The following is a 22,281-nucleotide window of genomic DNA, read 5'->3' on the forward strand; positions in this document are numbered from 1 at the left end:
CACTTGTTGGGAACAGAAGGGAACTGTAAGCAAGAGTACAACGTTCTTTTAAATAGTGATAGTTTAATTTGAAAAAAACTGATTTGTGATAGGAGTTACAAAAAAAAGTACTCTCTGAAATATTTCGGATCCCGTTCAGAAAACCTTTTTGTGCACTGTATGCAAGTAAATAACCCCACCTTTTCAATAAACAACCAGTATCTCAAGAAAGGAAGTCTTCAGGCACAAGGAGGTCTAATGTGTCCCGAATAAAAGAACCACAGTGTAGGACAAGTTTCAATGAGATGTAGTTTACAATGAGAAAGACACTGTACCTTTACAAATACTTCATGATATGTTACAAATCAAAACTTGAAGAAAAGGACGGACATGCTATACAAGACAAATATATAGTTCATATTGCTTTAACTATTCCTTCTATACACATGACAAACAAACCTTCTCTCCCTCAGTAATTTATACCAATTGTACATGCTTTACTAGTTGCAAATTAAAGGCTTGGAGTGCAAAGAGCAATCCGCACGCATGGTAACTTTTGAAAAACTAATCAGCATGGGTCAATTACTGCATATAAGAAAAGTCTCCAAAGAAGATAGCTATTCGTATCTACCTGTACAAACTAGGAGGAAGCATCCGCCTGCCCAACAGATGCGATCTGTACAAATACATTTTTATAATGACGTGCAGAAAAAATAAGTGCACATGATCAAATGGATTATGATTGTGAAAGATGGATAGGATTTGAGAAAGCAACACAAACCAGCCCTTCAAGCGAATGAAATACGTTTCAGCTTTCTGATAACATACAACGTATTTACACAGGTAAAAGAAAATATAATCTGTAGTAGGTTTCAAATGTGTGCTTTTTAGTATATAAGTAACAGAACACAGTCATGGCAAGACTTACTGGCTCCTTCGAGTCATTGATACGTTCATGCAATTGATTGATAGCTCTCAAATATATGGCTTAGATCTGAATGTGCCTCTTTCCATTTACAAAGTAGGTGATTTAAGAAAAGAGAAATCTTCTTGAACAAACGCACTCTGAGATTTACCAAAGCAATGCATTTTAAGCATTATTATATTGGTATATCTGCTTTGAGGTTGCACATGATCAGAACGCACCCAAAATAGGATATATGTCACAGACTGGCAGACTTGTACCTGGACTAAAAAGGAGATTGAATTTAGAATTAAAAGTATTTTGTAAATATGCATTTGATGACCTAACTACTCTGGCACAATTAGACTACTTTGAGTAGCTGGTTTCTTTGCACAACGTGTATTTTTAGATGGAGACCCTTAAAATTCAGAGCTAAGAACGTGTGCACATTTTCCTGTGGCGAGTGTTCTTTCTAATGCATCAGTTTCCAGCTAAGCTGAAACTCTCCTTTCATGGTCAAAGCTCTTGCCCAATATTAAACAGTGATCCCACTGTGACAGTATCATACTTCAGCCAAGAAGGATTGTATTAGCTCTGTGATCTCAAACATTAAAATTGTAACTATTGAGATTTGGAGGGCAACTCACAGTGTAACAAAGAGCCTGAGAGGTGCCTGGACCCAGCATTAGTGTATCTTTTGCCAACATGAATCAATCTGTACTCTTTATTTTGACTAAAAATACATTACTGGACTCACTGAGATAGCCAGGGTGTATAATAATTCAGTAAAAAAGATAAGCCACTTCTAGTCAAGTAGCCTGCTCATCAATTTCATATCTAACAACACAGAGGTGTATGGAATCAATATACTCCTTGGTATGTTATGTCAGTAGCCCATTTCAAAACTAATTTTATCAGATGTTTCAAGAAATGGGATTACATTAGATCGATAAAGCACGATTGATAGACCTGCCCATTCACTTCCAAACGAAAGAAACTGCTTTTAATTGCACTGTAGATGTAACGGATATAACATTGATGCCATGTGTCAGCGTTTTAGCGTGGATGTTGAAGGACTTCCTGCTCTATTATGTATTTTGCAGGTGATACTAGTTTGAAGTATAGTCCAGTGATGCACTGTATTAAAGCAAACCATTACAAGTATGTTGCTCATCATACATATAGTTGATTCATACAGCAAACAGACGGCATGTTCAAAATCTGCTGCAACAATATAACAAGAATATATTTTTGTTTATAAATAAAAATAAGTATAGAGTTTCAATACTCAGCGAGAGTAAGGACTACAATTTACAGAGAGATGACACAATAGGCTTATACTCATGCCAAGGAGTACTGAGAACAGAAGTACATCTCATATTTACTCACAATCTTGTGTGTTTGTGTAGAACACAATGTATAGCGAGAATTAAGATATAATAACAGTTTCCCAGGGACATCACAAGATGTAAATATATGAAAAAAGAAATATTATGTGGAGCAGAGTTTCTCAACACCCTCAAATGTTTTAGTAGCATGACCATGAGGCGATACAATAAATGTCCAAAAAATCTCACCAGCTATACAAAGCTCTGGGAAGTTTGAAATTTAAGACACACATCTCAAATAAACTAAAGGAATAAAAATGGGTCATAATGTGGTAAAATATTATAACGATTTTGCGGGGAAATGGTGCCATTTACAAACTAGTAGATCTGCAACTCATAGTTTTCATGCCAAGTGTACAGCCGAATGACAGAGGTGTGTATCACATGTTTATCTATTATAAATCCACTGTTTAGTGCACAAGGGTGGTTCAAAGTTGCACAAAAAGTAAAGTGTAGCAGTGTCAATATCTAAAATATCTTAACTAAAAACACAAACAGATTTGGGAATGTAGAAGCATATGAACAGCCCGTTTCTTGCTTCTCTTCTGTGCAGTGACCACATCGCAGTGACATTATACTACCCTTGCTCCATGGGAAACAAGCCCTGTTTTCATTGAGGTAGGGCCTGGCGTTCTTCAAAATACTGAACATTAAGAATAAGATACAGAAATCTTTATTAATTATTTCAATCAACTCTAACCTCCAGTGAAAAGAGGAAAATAAGAGATGCACTCTACTCCTTCACCTAATCTGATGGGATCATTTAAACCGAACTTGCAGAATAGCCTAAGATTGCAAGGTCACTAGGACGGCTTTGTGTTACCCTAATATGCCTAAATAAAAAGGTTGCAGGAAACCATGTCTGGCAGCTACAATTTAGCCCAGGCACAGTCACCATATGACTTTTGCTCCTTGTGACATTCAATTTTGGCTGTTTAACGATCAATGACTTCGATAGTGGTCTGCTGAACAAACAGACCTTTTCAGATGAGATAGTAATCCACTGCTTTTCTTTGCTTATTGTTTTTAAGGACGCCGCGTTTGTGAAATATTCCCCATAGAAAGGACGCAGATATACTTGGCACTATTGTTATCTAATTTCAATATCAAAATTTACCAAATCTTGAGTAGGATGCATACGAGTAAGCAAAAGTAAGCAAAAAAGAGCAGAAGAAAGAATGACACAAAAAGAGGACCATGATGGTGAGGAGTCTGACAAAATGTTTTGAAGCTGGAGATACATACCAAACTCGAGAAAGTGGAACACAATGTTAAGACAAGTAACAGATCATATTCAGTTTCCCCATAAAAGTTCCATAGGAGCAAAGGCAGCTTACATGACCAGCATCTAAAGTTATGAAAAAGATGTACACGGATTTGTAACAGTCAAAGAGCTAAATATGATTGACAGGAGCTTGCAAAACGTAGGAACACTCGACTGTGTTCCTGCCTAATGCACACTCATAATCAGACATCATTTATGTGACTGAATGTTCTTAAGTGCATGTGAGAGAAGCATGTGGCTGGGCTCCATTTGATCTGCGGCTCTCCAAAGCAGGACATGCTTGCATTTCCTGGAAACTTACTGTCTCCTCTAATTGTCCACATCAGGGTGGCCATCCATAGTTTCAAAAGATGCCCAATTCAGACTGCAAATTTCACAAATGGATCATGTTGTTGGGCAATATGACTGGGCCTAAAGTACCTATAAATGTTGCTGCTCTCATTCAATATTGTATATTTTCATATGTTTATGCTTTTTAGAGCTTTATGTTGCTAAGTGACTGCAAATTACTGCTCAATTTTAAATTATATGAAAACTTACCATGCAGTATGGGCTTATTTCCACCAAAGTCAAATCAGAATAACACAAACAATAAGAGCAAAGAGCGAGTTGTCCGCGCAATTGCTCAAGGTATCAATTATATACCAACTGTCCCATCTTCTTGTTATGAAGTCATCCTGAATTTAATGTTATCTGGGCTCTAACTGGATCCATGACAACATAGATCATGTACTGAGGCTCCAAAGACTTCCCATCTCCCGTACAAGACAACTTTCATGTTTTTCAAACGGTGTCAAGAATCAATATGCCAGCCACTGTCGTCTCTACTGTTTCACCATCTTGTTGACTTCTTTTTCATTGCACTCTTCTTCAATTTTTTTGCTTCATTCAACAATATAAAGGAGATGCAAAGTAACCGTCACACTGCAGTATATTCGCTTTTGTGAAGCTCTCATACCCTTGTCTATGGACTTTGTACTGCAGGGTGAGGTGGGCCAGCCTACTCTCCATCTGCCTCTGGAAGGGTCAAACCATGCAGGATACAGAGTCAGAATAAAAGCACTACTAGTCTCTATGCAGTCTCAGTACTATTTTTACACTCCTCTAAACGTCTGATGGATGGTGATGAACATCTAAAATGGTTTGCAGCCCTCTATGGCACAAAATGACAGATCCACTCAGATTTCATGAGTAAACAGCTGAATTTCTGCTATCCTACGTCATGACCAAATAATTTTTTTTATCCACAAGTTATTCAAATACCCTGAGAAACCAATTGTCGTGTATGTGGATACTGCTCCTCTACCACCATACAACTTGCTTAAAATACAAGCGGTTGTCATAGAATGATTTGTACATGTCCCTTCTGGCATGAATCAGGATCTTCATTCCTTACTCTAGATCTGTGCAAACCTTTGCTGCTTTACAAAGCTCTTGGTTACTTAACATTTGGTCAGGTTCTGCATTCTTTGCAGCTGCAGCCTTTTCTGGCGGAATCCACAACAGGGTATGTTATATGTACATAGTATACATGAATGCTTCTGCAGAGATACATCAAATGTGTTTGTGATAAAAAAGGAACGTTTTATCTGCATTTTAAAATAAAATGTATAGGTGCAGAATCAAGGGCTCTTAATTTCTCATCTTAAACAGATGTATCCAACAAGTCCTGAACAGACTAAGCATAAAATATATCTTTTGAGGCAAGAGCATCCAACTGCAGCAGTTTGTTTTGAGCTATATTGCATCATATGGGATCCAATCCAATTTAAAGGTCCAGGGATCCGGTCATATAATCCAATTTTGTCCATCTTTTTCGATAAACTTTCTACTTAAATAAGAAGTTGATGAAAATCTGCAGAATAATGAGGAAGAAAATAATACAATAGTCCCTCTGCTGCAGGAAGTTGGTGTCTGTAGCTGCTGCATTGACGACCACCCGATTGCGGAGAGCTATGATGTTTCTAATATAAAAGAAAACAATGTGTGAATATCAATTTTACACCCTTGAACTGCACGTTTCCTCAAAATTAGCTATGCAAGTATATGTCATAAAGCTCACAAAAACATTAGATCTGGGTTTACAACACAGGCATTATATGCTAAATAGAAATATTAGGTTGCAACCTTGCCTCAAACTCGAACTGAATAAACAATTTTCACCCACTGATTATGATTGTGCATACAAATCAAAACAATGCCAAATCCAAATAACAATGGCAACCTATACTAAAGACGCACTTGGCCGTGAACTGTCACAAGAATGGTTTTGGAATTTATGCATGCTTTTAAATTTTCAAAGAAGCAGTTAGCAGCAAGTTTATCAGCTAAGACACTTTCAAACCAAGACATAAAAAAAGGAATTTCAGAGCTGAAAAAGGATGTCCAAATGCCCCACCGTACATGAAAAATATTTTAATACTTAGATCAGCAAAATGCCAAAATACTCTTGGTCAAAATGAAAAGGGTCTATTACCCGAAGACCTAAACTTCTACCCACAAATATTAAGAAATCTCCCCAGATCTATTTAACTATGTAAGATATCTGCTTATGAGACCTCGAATGATTAAGAGCCTCCAAAATCTTGGCCTTGAATAGGTTTTCAGCTAAGCTTCTACCATTATTTGGTTTTAGGTGAATCCATTTAAAGCAAACAGGAGAATAATTACAACTAATTATTTTTTGTCAAATACCAATTTCTTTGCAAAAATCAATATTTTCAAAACTTTGCCAATTGTAGTTTTTGCTGTCAACTGCCAATCAGTATATTGGATTTCAGGGTGTTCTATTTATAGGCAAAAATAGGTAGTTTAGAATGGATTAAATTCATTTTTTTTTATTAACCGTGCATGATTATGGAGTTGGTTGCGAAACGTGGTGACATAATACATTTTTCTGGAGAGAATGTACAATAATCAACAGGAAAAAAACCTCATTATGAAACACAACAATTCAGAAAAAAATGAGTTACTTACCTGCAACTTTAGTTCCCCAGCATTGGTATCCATCATATATGGACATGCTTGAGAACCATCAACAATCATTGTTAGTAAAGCAGCGTGCACCACTCTCGATAAAATTGAAACAGGCCATTCACAACTAATCCACCTATTTGTGTGACCTCAACTTCAGCTAATTAGAGAGCAGCACGGCACCCGTTCCCCGCCTTTGTTAACTGGAGTAGGATTTTTGGGAAACATCATGAGTATAAAGCTTGAATTGATGAAAATCGGATCTCTGCTGGAATGGACTCCGATTTTGGCATCTATAGTATTTTTATAGTTGGCGATCTAAAGATCTTGCAGTGACAGAAAAAAGTGACAAAAGCTTTGTTTCAATGTAAGCTATCATGCACTTTTTGCTGAAAACATTCTACCCATCAAAGGGCATGCACATGATCCTGGACTGTAGCTCAGGGCTGAATGTCATCCATCAAGCCCCATTCCATCGCAGAAGGCCACTGCAGCAACATTAAAAGACGCAGAAACTTGTTTGCTCTCCTGGCAATTCATCAATGAAAGGGGCTCTGTTCAGACCACAGCTGCCAGTTGCATCTGGCTTCTACCGTTGAAGCACTGGAGATCTTAAATGCACCCTTTTGCGGTTTCGTTAGTTCCTTTTTACACTGAGTTCCAATTATGTCTTTCCCACTTTGAAGGAGTAGTTAATATTGTTGCAGGGTTAAGAGAATTGCGTTGAGCAGGAGGAGCTACGGAGTCCACTGAGTCAGCTTTTACTTGTTTTCGAACGCAAGCAGGAGAGGATTCCATGGTCTTGTATTTTTTTTTGCTATAGCGGATAAGTTTGCAATCGATGGAGTTTTCGATACTAAGGGCCTGATTTAGATCTTTGTGGATGGGTTACTCCATCACAACAGTGATAGATATTCCGTCTGTCGAAATATAAATCCCATTATATCCTAGGGGATTTATATTTCGGCAGACAGGATATCGGTCACTGTTGTGATGGAGTAAACCATCTGTCAAAATCTAAATCAGGCCCGAGTTTTTCCCAAATGTGATATAGAATAGGAATGGCTTTGGCAAATTAATGTGATTTTTCCTTAAAATCAAAAAGAAAGGCTCATGTTACTTACCCTGTACCCATCTAATTGTAGCATGTAGTGCTGCAGATTGATATGCTATGCAAACTCCTGACTTCTAGTGTTGGGTCCGGACTCTACAAGCTGTTTTTCCTCAAGGAAGTTTTATGAAACGCTGAAGACCTCGAGCCTCCGAACAGCTAAGAAATCCCACAAGTAACAGCGCAGCTCTGAGCGCGGGACCCACGCTGAACTGAGACCGGATGAAAGGCACGACGGTTCAGCAAACACAGAGCCCAAAGGAAACCCGCAAGAGTGGCATGAAACAGTAAGAGCGTTTATTACTGCCACCGCGCCGCACAACAGAAGCAGGCAAGCACCGGAGACACAGCGGAAACAAGGCACGAAGCCAGAGTTCAACCGCCGAGGAGCCCGCGAGGGGCAGGCGGCCAGCGCAAAGCAAGGCAGGCGCGGGAGTGAACACAGCGCAGCACTCATCTGCTCCCACTGGTAAAAAGGTGCAGAGCGCGCCGGCCTTGCAACCGGCAAATAACTTAATCCAGCGAGGAGACCAGCGAAAACACGGCCGGGGAGAGAGCACAGAGAGGCCAGCCCCAGACCCCCACCCCCCCAGTAGACCCGTGGCACGTTAAAGCGGAGCCTAACCGGCTCAAAGAGACCAGGGGAAGGAAGGGTAAGAAAGTCCAGATCCTAGGGTCCGCTAGAGCAGGACTGCCAATCCGAGACCAAAGTACCTACTAAAGAAGGCACCCTTACCTGACAGCGCCTCTGGAGAGAATCTCGCAGAACCCAAAAAAAACAGGCTGATGGGTTGGGCCGGCCAGCCTCTTATAGAGGTCAAGGGTGACCTGCGTCCGCCGTATTGGGAGGGGAAGGGAGGCTCTTTTGCTTTGGAGGGTTCTGGTGTGAAGCTGAAGCTCACTTTGTTAGTCATGTGGTGAGGAAGACTAACGAGGAGGTAATGGGCTGTGTTGTACAGTAATTCAGAAAACATTTTCATTTTGCGGGACAGCAAGCCCTTACGGTAGGTCTTCTTGCCTCTCTGAGAATAGTCATATATTTGTAAGGTAGATTGAGGTATCCCAATTCTATGAATCAGGATCCAGATTGCAAGATTGAGCTGCTGAGGATTGGGATGTCACACCCTGCCATTTCTGTGTGTGAGAAGATTTGGATAGTTGGGTAGTTTCTCGTGAGTAAGTAAGGAGAGCTCCAGTAGTATTGTGTACCATGGTTGACTAGCCCAGGTGGATGCAGAATTAGGGACATTGAAGTCTGTCTGCGTTTCTTAACCACAGAAGGTATGAATGGGAGAAGAGGAAACTAGTACGAAAATATCCCTGACCAGTTCATCCATAGAGCATTACCCATGGATTGTCGGTGTTGAGGCCTGGATGCGAAGAATTCTCATTTTGCTTTTCCCACGGTTGCTAACAGATCTGCGATGGGAGTTCCCCACTGGTTGAAGTATCGTTGTAGTAACATACTGTGCATTTCCCTCACATAAACCTATTGGTGTGTTCTGCTGAAGAAGTCCACAATTAAGTTGTACTCCCCTGGTATGTATTGTGTAAGGAGGTGGATGTTGTGACTGTTCTCCCACTTATATATTTTTTGTGCCAGTTTGGATAATTGTATGGAATGGGTTCCCTCCATTTCGGAATATAATACGTTGCAGTCATATTGTCTATGTATAGGAGGACTGGCTTTCCCGCCATGCTTGTGAGGAACGCTTAGAGAACCATTGCAATGGCTAGAAGTTCTAACATGAAGATATGTCGGACCTGTTGTTGTGCTGTCCAGTGTCCCTGAGCCACAATGTCCCAGAATTGATGCATCGGTTCCGACTGTTATCTGCGGGAATGGATCTTTGAAGGCTCTCCCTGTTAATGTGTTTTGATTGTTCTGCCACAATAGTGCCTGATGAACCTTGGGTGAAACCAACACTAGCTCTTCCATGTTCCCTCCTGCTTGTGACCATTGAGATGCTAAACACTCCTGAAGGGGGTCTCGTGTAGGTGAGCATGGGGCGCTTCTGCTTTGCAAGATGCCATCATTACTAGTATGCGCATCACTGTTGTGACTGGTAGGTGATGATGTGGATGAAAAAGATTCAGTTGGTTCTGGAGATTGAGAACCCTTCGGGGATAGGGGCGAGCTGTCCCCAAGATGGTACTGAGTATTGAAACCAGGTAAAGTTGGATTTTGGATGGTTGGAGATAGGATTTTGTCGCACTGATCGAGAAACCCAATTGATGTGATAGATTTATTGACTTTTGGATGTCTGATCAGCATTGGTTTTGTACTCTTGATCAGCCAATCGTCTAGGTATGGAAATGCATGAATGTTTTTGCTTCTTAGTTTTGCTGCTGCTACTACTGCTAAGCACTTGGTCAAGCTCCTTGGGGCTGTTATGAGGAAATTAACGGAGTAAACTCCTTTGTTTTGATGTTTGTGTGGGACTATTTCGATAGCCCCTTTTTAAAAAAAACATTTTTATTAAACATTTTGCATAATATTCCAATGACCGTGTATTTTGCATGGCAGACAGACACAAATCCAATGTTATATACATATTCCGTCTTTTGTGACTCACAGTACATACTCCTCAGTTCCACCCCCTGCACCCATGTGCTTCTTAGCACCTTGGCTGCTAATGGTTTTCCCCTCCTGTGCTGAGAGGCTTTGAAAGCCCATTGTTCATGACGAGCTCAGCTCGTCATCAGCACAGCTCCACTGTGCCTCATGACGAGCTGAGCTCGTCATGAGCATCGAAGGGGTTAGTAATACTGATATTAAGGAACTATTTATCATCGATTGTTCATGCACTAGTATCAGATTCAGATTCTTCCAGCGGGGGAGGTTCACATAGATTGCCCCAAAAGGTATTCCAGCCCCCCCCAGACCTGCTCCCATTTTTTCAAGACACCCTCTATGGATATATACTGACTTTTCCGCCATCATTGCCAAGTCCATGTCTTTGCACCATTGATTGAGAGTGGGACTAACTCTGGATCCCCAGTGTTGTGCAATATTTCTTTTTGCTACCGTCATGCCTAAAGTTACCCAGTGTTTGCATCACCGCCTTCCAGTAGTATACTATCTTGGGACACAGCCAAATAGTATGGTAGAACATGCCTGCCTCCCCGCATTGTCTGAGGCAGAGCGGTGTGTCTGCACGATGTATTTGATGCAGGAGTGTCCTAGTGTAGTATGTGCGGTGTAACATTTTTAATTGCAGTAATCCAAGTCTTGATGGAATTGCAGCCTCTCTGGGGGACGCTAGGGCCTCCTGCCAGTCCAGCTCATCTATGTCACGCAAGTCACTTTCCCACGTGGTCTTCAGTGTCACTGTGGGGTCCGCGCTATTATTGACTATTTTCCGGTAGGTCAGTGAGATTGCCTTTTTATGTAGGTGGTCCGTTAAGAGCCTATCCTCCAACGGGGAGGATTCTTCGAGTCTTGTATCTGGTGGTAGTAGGGACTGAAGTTCATGTCTGATCTGCATGTACCGAAATAGTTCTGTCCGGGCTAGGCCATAAGTGGCCTGTAGATGGGCAAAGGTAACCACTTCTCCCTTCTGCCACAAATCCCCAACTTTTGATATGCCTATTAATTCCCAACTGCGAAAGCCCTTGGTATTGCCCAGCATCCCGAGTTGTTTGGTATCCCATAACAACATCGCTTGTGTGACCACCCCTGCCCAGCCTAGCGTTCGTTGTGCCTCAAACCAGATGTGTATCGTATGTAGCGTAGGACCTGTAATATTGTGCCGTTTCTTTTTGTTATATAGGGCGCCCATGATCTCCGATGGGGCTAGAAGGTGCCTGTCTAACCGGTATGCAGGGTCCTCCTGGGGAACATAGAGCCATTGGTCAATAGCCACAACCTGGGAAGCCCAGTAGTATACTTTGATGTCGGGAAGGGCAATTCCGCCATCATCCAGCTTCTCGTGAGTTTATGGAATGCTATACGGGGCGTTTTCCCATCCCAATGCAACGTCAACACTTCTGCATTGACCGCTGTGAAGTATGTAGAGAGGACAGGGAACGGTGTGTTCTGTAACGTGTACAGAAACCTAGGGAGTGCCATCATTTTAAAGAGAGCAGCTCTGCCCAGGAGCGTCAAAGGTAGCGTGCGCCAATATTTAACGTCTTTTTTTAATCTCGTCAGGGGTTGGGTCAGGTTCTTTTCAGTGAATTGTGCATGATCGTGTGAAACAAATATCCCAAGGTACTTAAATCCGTCCGTGACTATTTGAAGTGTGCATCGATAACCCCATTTTATAGTAATGCCTTTACTTCTACTTTAACCCCTTAAGTGCTGATGACGAAACCGCTCCGTCATCAGCTACGGGTGAGCTGTGCTGATGACGGAGCGGTTCCGTCATGGCCCGCTCGGCGCGCCAGCGCGGCGCGAATTTCGTGCCTGCGCTGACGTTCTATTGAGCGGGGCGGGCCATGACGGAACCGCTCCGTCACAAGCACAGGTCAACCGACGCTAGTGACGGAGCGGTTCCGTCACCAGCATGCGGCCGCCGCGCGGCCGCCCCGCCCCTTAGCACTGCGGCGGAATAGCCGCCGCAGTGAAGGGGTTAAGCAAGTGTATGTTGTGGATTTAAGACCTCCTATTTTGGTGGAATATTTAGTGGTTATTGAAATAGTTCTAGGCAATATCCTCGTATAATAATTTCTATTACCCATTGGTGTGACATAAGTGACCACCAAGCTGTCTGGGGTGGGGTGCTGGGTAAGGAAACTGTAGTACCCAGGAGTGGGCGATGGAGGCGGGCAATTGTCCTATATACAGGAGTCCCTGTGCAGGGATTGGACGAGGCCCCAAGTGGGACAGTGGTAAAGGTTTTATTAAAGGATCAAATGGGGCAACTCCAACTGAAGAACCTTTGTCAAGATGTTCGTCTTGACAGAGTAACTGAAGGTCCAAGACCTAAATCACCTTAAGCACACGCATAGCGAATAAGGCACCTTCCTCCATATTTTCGGTAGGTGGCGAGATCAAGCCAGTGTTCGGTGGTGTATCTAACATACTGGCCTCTGCCAGTTCCTCATACTAGTCCTTGGTATCAAATAGGGGATGCTAGGATCCTTAAGGGTCCTCGGACCCTTCCCATTTGTCTTCCTCTCCAGGCCGGTTAAATAAAAAAAAGTCACTGGCTGTGACCCGGAGGACATGGTCGTTGTCCGCGCCAGAAATAGTACGCCTGTCCCAGTCTGGCTTCATTTTGGAGTCTGGAACTACAATGGGAATGGCAACGCTGTGAGACATACACAGCGCCTGAAGCGTCGGAAATAGAGCAGGCACAAAGGAAGGCCTTGATCTTGCGGATAGCTCTGCTCCAGATCCAATACTGGATCCATGTGGCCAAACTGGTGCCAAGGGAGAACCTATTGGTGAGCATCCAGTCAGGGTACCTCCCAAGTCCATGTGGGCTGTAGGAGCTCCAGAGAGGCCAGCGGCCCAAATATGAGGTGTATGGCTTTACCAAAATTATTTTGGCTGGGCGGGGGTCATTCCGGTTCCAGAAAAGTCAGGGAGCATGGAGCGGACCCTGACTCAGGCCCCACTGAAGCCTGAAGGCTAGAGTGCCGATGCTCCTGCTCCTCGTCAGAAGACTACGATGGCCACGGTGTAGTCGAAGACCTCTTTGACATCTTGGATCTCTTTTTGCGGTGGGACTTATCCTGCAACTTCTAACAAGATGACGACCACCGGGTGCAGCTTCGCGGTCAAGGAACCTTCAGCGCAACCAAGATTTTGAGCTTTGCTGGGGCAACCAACATAAGCTGGAGGGAACGCTCCCTCATCGCCTTTTGGTGCATAGTGCAGCAGTCCTCGCAGGTCTTGGAGTTGTGGCCCCTCCCCAAGCACCACTGACAAACTAAGTGTGAGTCTGTCACAGTCATCTGCTTGTGACAGGCACCACATGGTTTGAAACCAGCGGATTTCTACGAGGACATCATTTCACACCAGGAGAGAAAATCTCTCAAAAAAATGTCGACAAAAAGTTAAAAAAAAAAAAAAAGTCGACAACAAGTTGAGAAAAAACAGACAAGAAACGACTGAGGGTAGCTCTTCATAGATCAGCTATATCTGGTGGGGAAGGAAACGACCTGAAGTTAACGAACTGGGGTGGCACCTATATAGGTACGGCGCATGTCATTTCTTGTGCGGACGACACAGATGACGTGGAGCCAAACTATGCCACCTACCGGTGCGCAGGGGTACTGCTCAAAAACATCTGTATCAAGTCTGATGACTGGGGAATATTCTAATGTAAGGAACATGTGGCTATAAGTCTCTATCACATACCTCGATTGGAGATTTTTCATCGCTGCGGGAACCAGTTTAATTCCTCCTCAAAAATGATTTCAAAAATCATATAACGCAAACAATACAAACAGGCCTTTATGTGCAAACATGAAAGAAAAAATTAGATTTAAAAATTATTAATCTGCCCCGCAATTTCAGACAAAAGAAAAAGAATACTTAAGTACAATGTGTGAATAAGGCATGGGAAACAGATTGATGATGGTAATGAGCAAGGGATTTTCATAAGTGACAGTAACAACATCAGCCATACTCAGACTAATGGAAAAAGCAGAATGCCCACAGAAGAATTTTATAAAATAAAAGTTACCAGGGCATCCACTGCATCAAACCAGGTACTTTTTAGTAATGTATGCTAGTAAGTAGAGTCCCCTACACTATAATCTGGGACATTTTTGTTGTTGGAATTAGTTTAATTTGATCTGTCAGCAGTTTTGGACCTCCTTTTCTATCATTTGTCTTATCAAGGATGTAGACAAAATGCATTTTAATAAAAATTTGAATTTCTCTTATTTTAACAAAGCATGGGAATAAATAAGTGTTGGTATGAAAAAGGTATGAATAAGAAAATGAATTGCATACAGTGAACTGGGAACAGATGCAGTATCATTTAGAATGGAGTATATAATATACCCGTGAAGAGTTGTAAGAGATGCGCAACATAATGCCACCATCATTTTCATTTGTTGCCAGCTCCAAGTCACAAGTGTGGGATCATAAAGGAGCTTGCTGTAATTTATCAGTGAATGGGATATTCAGTTCATGAAGAAAATACATTCAGAGAGAGTATAACTAGAGAATGGTTGCTGCTAAGAACAGACTTGATCATTTTAACAGTCCTTACATATTAGTACAAAAATAGTTATTACCTGTTAATTTCCTCTTGCGTTTTTTTGATTGAGTCGATTGAGTTCTGTAGCTCCACCAGGTCAATTGGTTTCTTTCTCGTTCTGGTGTTGTGCGTTAGTAAATGTGCTACAAATATAATAAGAAAAGACAAATTACAACAATAATGCATTTAAAATCAATATCTTCAAACATTTTCAAAGGTATTTAAAAAAGATAGGGTACAGAAGCATTTGTGCTTTGACACACAGAAATTAAATAAGAATAGTGAACCTTGTACTTGTATGAGCAACCTGGCAAAAACATTTAGATAAACAGGTATCAGTGTACAAAACTTAGAATCACGATTTTTAACTGAAACAATCTTAGGCAGGGAGGTGTGTATATCAATAAATTGTGTTTCCTTGGAGGAGACAGGGTAATATTTAAACAGTCACAGGAAATTAGTTCTCTCTGAATAATAGAAGTTCTCAAACACTTTTTTTTTCTTTTTACAAACTCTGGTGGCTTCCAAGATGTATCAGGCCCCAACAAAGCATAACCAAATAACAATAGATGATGAGTTGATTCAGAAAATAATGTAAAAGGAAAACTCCAATTATAAAGTAAAAAAAAAAAGCCCCAATTTGTTTTCTTAATTATGAAAGAAATAAAATGCTAGCCCTCTAACTCTTTAATGGAAATCAAACTCACTATTCTACTTGTGCCCAGTAAACGCAAACCCGTGCACCCTTTTGCAGTCCAAGTACAGCTGTAGCCTAATATGCCCAACCAAGAACCAACTTCTCCAGGACATCTGCACTGAGGCAAAACATCCGATTGTCAAAATGAAACTGGAATCCCTTCTGTGAGCTGTACAATCTGTAACTAAGTAGAGCATTGAGACAATTCAGTTCCCTGTGCTAAATACAATCTCTTCAGTCATTCAGGAAATGGCAACGTATTCACTCCAATGTGTATATTGCTTTTTTAAATTAGATTCCTAATTGAATAGGTCAAAAAAGCAGGAGATACTAGCTCCAGAACGGTCATTTCACTGTTGTAAATGCAAAACAAAAGAGCTCCATTTTGAACCAAAGTAGTAATGCAGATGTGAGAGCTCATCCAGACACTGAATTGCCATTACATCTGTAGATCATCATATCTTTAAGAAATCTTCACTGAGCTCTCTGATCCTGAAAACCACTGTCTGGTTTCAAAAGTATGGCACTATTAGGAAAACATTCAGAAGATAACAAGCATTGCCAACTAGTTTTTCAACACTAGACCTTTCATAAATTCACATGCTTGAATATTCTTCATTGCCAGGCTTGGAACCCGCAGGAGGTAACATTAACATTGCAGAGTTTCATACACTTCAAATAACATGCTGAGTTGCCCAGATTTTCTTCTGCAGTCAAGGTGACAGCAAAAGAATCTTCGGAGCTCTTTTCTGATTTGTAATTTATTTCATCATTTTTGTCTTCAGATCTGATCTTTGAGGTTTATCTCACCACCATTTATAGGAGCTAAGGAGGTTTTTCTGCCCCTTTTGGAATTTGGCTAGCTGAGCGCTTGGAACAGATCCAGGTGACTGACATTACTTTCAAGGCTAAAACCTTATACAAGCCTTGCCAGTCTTGCAAAGCCAGGATGTTCTATCATGATGATCGCAACGAGAAATGCCTGCTTTGCCTCCACTAATCTGACCATGTGGTCGGGAGATGTAAAGTATGCCAAACATTGTCACAAAGCTCTAAATGACAAAGATACAAGAACATTGCAAATACAAAGTGATCTTTGATCAGGCGGTGTATACTAAAAGTGCACCTACCACTAAAGCCAAGAAGTGCAAGCTGGAGCTGGTCAAAGCCTCCTCACTCATATGTTCTCATGATCGGAGCCTCAAACCCAATGAACCCGCTCCTAAGGTACATACTTCTGGGGTAGTTAGTAGTATACTCGGAAAGCTCAAATAAATCCAAATCTGTAGGCAGGTGACCAGCGTCTTCCTAGGCCTCCGTGTTGATGGCTGCAGGCAAGACTTCATTGTGAAGAAAAAGATCACAAAGTCTACACTTGTTGAGATGCCCCTCTGACAACTCTCATCGTCAACTTCAAGAGCTAGGATCTCATTGAAGGCAACACAGATGAGTTTTTGTCAAAACTTTTACTTCTTTGAATGGCCGTGGCTACAACCCCTTTGGTGACCATTTCACTTACAACTGATGTTGCCCTCATCTACGGATGTAACCCAAGACCGTTTTGCCAAAAACAATAACACCAGCACTGCCTCTAATATTTGAGGGCCCTCCTTTTGGTCTAGAAGGGCAGATGCCAGTGGGCTAGACACTGAACAACAAGAATCCATCATGTTGATGATGATCAAGCAATGAATCCTCAGGGCCTGAACATTCACATCAAACAGGAGTATAAAGTTCTGATTCAAATGGCAGTATCAATTTATTTAATCACTTTTTATCAAACTTAGATAAAAGAAGAGTAACCAAAGTATGAACATCTGCTAACATCTAATGGAATAGTTTAAAAACCTAGTCACATAGTGAAAAACATACATAGACATAATTATTACATTCCCCAATACCATTTGGGATACACATAATTATATTCATTTGAACCTTCACTACAATGCGATGTGTTATGTTATGTTAAGTAAGTATTTATAAAGCGCACAGCTACTCGATAGAGTGTCCCGGCGCTGAGAGCCTTTGTGACGGAGTTGGCCATATGCTGTTGAAACTAGGTCAAATACTATTGCTGGAATAACCAGGTTTTCAATGACTTCCTAAAAACAAGGCGGTCCTGCATCGGTCTCAGTTCCAGAGGCAGGGTGTTCCAGAGTTGAGCCGCCTGCACCTGAAAGGAGACTCCCCCTATCCGCGCTCGGTGATATTTAGGAGTGCGTGCCAACTGTAGCGTTGAGGGCCTCAAAGTTCGGTGCGGGCAATAGAACTGGGCTCTCTTCCCAATGTACACGGCACCTGTGCCGTGGAGAGCCTTAAAAACCAGGACCATTGCTTAAAAAAGGATCCTTTTGCGAACTGGCAGCCAATGTAGAGATTTCAGATGTGGAGATATCTGTGATCTTGGGCCAAGCATGAGTATTGCTCTGGCTGCTGCGTTCTGAGCCACCTGCAGCCGTGTCAATCGATATTACGGTAGCCCTAGGTACAGGACATTTACATAACCCAACCTCTAGACAATCATTGCCTGAATGTGATTAATTCAATTGATACTACCATTCGAACCAGGCCTTTATGACAGCTACTTGATGAAACCTAGGTTGATCCAATGTCGATTGGGGCAATCTAGTATAAATTTCATGCACATGAGCTTTCTGTACATAAATGAATAATGATGATAGACCTCTGCTGTAATACTGAAGAAGGACTGGCTAAGCTCTTTAACTGGATTGGAGCGGTATGGTTCATCTAGAGATGGAGATAAAAACAAATCATACCAGCTATCATTTATTCCATTTAACTGGCAGAGACCATAGGACTAAAATATTCAAACCCATCAGTAACTCTGGATCTTAAGACCAGTTATGCCTCTCATTCCACCCGATTCTACAGCAGTCCTCACTAAACACGAGATAAGAGCATGGTGAGTCTAGGTTAAGAGTTGGGTGTTAATGTTAGAGTATGGCTATTATCAGCTGGTAAATTCTTATCCAGCGTATGGCGTTTCTTATGAGCGAGTTCCCAACCAACTGTTTGAACCCCAGATCCTCAGAGTAGTTTAAAAAAATAATTCAGCCACAGACTATCTTCTTCATCAGCCCAGATATTAAAATCTCTCAGTATATTAATGGGATGCCTAAAATAACTAAGAGCAATCAGCAAGACTTTGGTAATCAAAGGTCTCTACAAGCTGCAGTCTCGTCAATTTGTGAACAACTAAGTCAAACCCACCACCCTATGCACCCGTGTGGCAGAAGTTGCCTGGTGAAATGGTGGGGAACTCTACTCATAAGTGATCTTTAAACCAGGTATTTGAGACTGTCAAGAGTTCAAACATTCTCCTAGAAGATGGAAAAATAGGTTGCAGAGATGGGAAACTGCAAACCATGAATTGATATGGGCTATTCTGAACACATCATTATCAGTGGGGTAAAAAGTCTACCTATCCAGCTTCTACTTGCACACAACAGAGCTCAACACAGCCTTCTATGAGCTTAACCTTGTTATGTGCAATTACCATCTCTATCAGTAACCCAACAAGGCTCCATTAGGCATTCTAGAGAAGGGAGGCCAAGGACCATGCTAGAGGTAACCAGAAGACCTCATGACCTAAAGTCCTAGATACACTGCTGGTTAATTGTCTCATCACCTCCACAGGGATGCGGTCGAAGATTCAATCAATCTCTTTGGTAGAGTTACAAGTAATGAGTCTCAGGCACTTCTCGATCTTCCACACTTTGCCTATCAAGAAATCACTGAGCAAAATGACACACACCCGCAAGCGAGACAAGTATATGACCAGCTAGAGCCTTGTCACTGCTTCTTTCAAGGGTACCTTTGAGGCCAAGACTATACATAGATTGTACTAATTCAAGGGGAGCTACGTATGTTTATTGGAGGCATTGATAGATTCTGCCAGTTTCATAAATCTTGTTCTCAAAGTTCAAGACGTTTGTCTAGTATTGTAATGAAACTTTCCTGGGCCATGATGACATCATTTTTTTCTGTCAAGTTGTTAGCACTACACCAACCTTCCCTGAGACATGATATGAATTTGACTGTGTTACAAACCAAGAGAGAAAGGGCAGAGAAATATAATGGGCAGAGTTACAGACCTCTACAGAGGCTAAAGAGAAATGTGTAAGCACACAGCTATGTTGCACTTTTAAAGGTGTTGAAGCTTTCAGGTGACCAGGTTACAGTGTCATTTCTTACCAACATTCATCACATAAGCTGGGTGGTGTAGTGCTAGCTGCCAAGCAAGGAAAAACTAACAAAGAACCTGAAAGTTGCAATTAGAAGAGCGAGAGGCTAAAGCTTTTAGCAGGTGGCCCATGGGCCAGGGTCAAGGTGGATGAGCCCTTGACCAGACTTTGTAGGAAAAGGTACACTGATAGTCAAACAGCCCTCCCCTACTAATAAAACATAGTTACAGTTATATGAAGTAGGAAAAAATACTGTAACACCCATTAGTAAGAACATACATATTTACCACTAAAATCAAGGTTATGTAGTGAGAAATAGCCACATTGGATAGCAGACACATGCAAACATAGGGACTCTCCTAATTCTACTTTACAATTCCACTGACCCTCTGACTTTGAAACTGGTGGTATTCCCAGCTGAGTTGAAGGGAGTAATCACTGCTTGTTCTGAGACAATGATGACAGTAATTGTGTAGTATTGGTGGCTAATGAAGTGATTATTTAGACCACCACCTTCTAAGTAGACCACACTTTGCCATGTTGGATTAAGGAACTAATCTCAACCTTTGAGAAATCATGTATAGTGTGCTGGTCATTGCTGATCCCTCTGCCTTCATTAATAATTGTATTTGTATTGGAAAACAAGTATATAAATTATCTCACAACTTGAAAGATCAATACCTTCAGGTTGGAAATGGATTTTGCCATGCTTATGGGCTAGATCTTAAGACACTCTGGATGATTTAAGATCAAGCCCAAAGAACACATTCAGCGCTATATTTTCTTTATCGCCAAAGGGACATCAGAGATCTGCTGCAATGGTGCAGTCTTTAACCCACCTTCACTCCCAGATGAGTCTTGGTTATCCAGCTCTGGAGAAGAGCATCCACTTTCCCCCTTCTTCAGTTGACTGCTTGGCTTTCTCTTGATTTTCGGAACAGTCACCTGCAAGTGAAAATATAATTACATTTACTTGTTGGTGTCTAACCATGGAACACAATTATGAAAAATGAACAGTGAAAACGATTATAAGCAGTAAAAATAGTAAAACACATACTTAAATGCTAAGATTTTATATAAATTAATTGTATTTAAAGTTATTGAATGGAGGCAGAAATGCTATTGCATTAAATCAATATAACCTTAACAGGCTTATCTAAATCATTATTCAGATACATGAATCTATTATGTAAATGCAACATTTATTCCAAAATCTATCATAAATGCTGCAATCTTTAACAATATTTCTGAAAACAGACATGGGAAGCATGGGGGTATCATGCCTGTAGCATACATCAGAATTGCCATTATGTAGCAATAAGCCCACTTGAGGAAAGAAATTGAACACTCTATTTTCAAGGAATCTAGGAGACATGGCCACTTCTGGGCACAGGATTAAAAACTGGACATTTTTATGAGCCCAGCTGGGGCTCACTCTAGGACTAATGGGGTGGCTCTTACAGTGTCAGAAGACCCTTGATGGCACACCAGATCTTCCTGCCAATGCAGTCAAGCAGTGGTGTATTCAAAAGCCAGCATTAAGCCTACCGCTATCTTATTATAGATATCATTTGCACATTTTCTACATTTCTCTCGCAATGCAAAACAAACCATCTCCAAGAAAAGGATAATATTATGGAAGCTATAAGGAATAAGTCATCAACAGATCAGATTCTGACATAAGGTTCATCGGAAGCCTGCAGGGGGGTAGATTGCCATGTTTCTGCTTACCATAAGTTCCCGTAGTGAGTACGTAAAAGTTTAAAGAAAGTCAAGCCCTTTGTGATCTTAGGGCTCTAAGAGAAGCTCGAATTGTAACAGTTCCTGCAATTAAGCTTACAAGTACCTCAATTCTACAGCCTCTGGCTGTGAAATTGCATTAACATTCATTACAATTCCTAAATGTATGTAGAACCAGCAGCTGTAAATTGCACCAGATTTTCTTTTTGGGAGGGGGATGGGAGGTCATATGAAATTTAGAATGACACATCTGTACTGCATACTGTTCTCAATTAAGCAGCTCAACTGGTCAAATAGAAGTGATTTTCACAGAGGTAGGAATCCGCATTGGGCTCCAACGGGGCACCGGTGTAGTTGAATCTAGAAATGACAAACTTTAGACAATAAAGAGCTTTCTCATACTTCAAGGCATTCAGCCTTTCAAGTCCATTAACACACCTGTGGGTTTGGGATAGAGTGATGGGTTGTGAAAGAGTGAGATGATATAACTCATTTGACAGCAAGAGTTCCCCTGACGTACTTTCTATGTGAAGTTGAGCTCCTACTTCAAATGAAGATTTTAAAAGAACTATCACTGTCTGACAAATATGCCTATGAAAGGTTGAGTGTCTTTAGGCTGAACAAGTTTATTGAAGGATATCACCACCATTTTCACCACATATACTCTACCCTCAAAGATCTAGCCATAGCCCCAACCACCTAGAGAAATGATTGGCAAGTTGGATCATTAGAAGTTCCAAATTAAGCTCAGCCATGTAACTCAAGCCTCTAATCAAGCAAATACCACCAGACCTCAGAGTTTGCATGTCACACAATATATTCTGCCACCCCAGCTTTTG

General features: G+C 41.4%; 1 protein-coding gene across 4 annotated transcripts in view; it reads right to left on the reverse strand.

Annotated features, from left to right (window-relative positions):
- Positions 1–565: 565 nt before the first annotated feature.
- Positions 566–22,281, reverse strand: part of OSBPL8 (oxysterol binding protein like 8) — a 1,216,063-nt gene continuing 1,194,347 nt past the window's right edge. For 2 of the 4 annotated variants that reach the window (XM_086918072.1, XM_086918074.1), the window contains 3 exons: positions 20,542–20,647; positions 14,838–14,943; positions 566–5,520 (listed from right to left, as the gene is read on the reverse strand). In XM_086918072.1, the coding sequence (XP_086774198.1) occupies positions 5,385–5,520; positions 14,838–14,943; positions 20,542–20,647 (348 nt within the window). In that variant the 3' untranslated portion in view covers positions 566–5,384. The remainder of the gene's footprint in view (positions 5,521–14,837; positions 14,944–20,541; positions 20,648–22,281) is intronic. The other 2 variants (XM_086918073.1, XM_086918071.1) reach the window with 2 other exon arrangements.

The sequence above is a fragment of the Lissotriton vulgaris genome, chromosome 1_1, assembly GCF_964263255.1.
Source record: "Lissotriton vulgaris chromosome 1_1, aLisVul1.2, whole genome shotgun sequence".
In the NCBI taxonomy this organism is placed as follows: Eukaryota; Metazoa; Chordata; class Amphibia; order Caudata; family Salamandridae; genus Lissotriton; species Lissotriton vulgaris.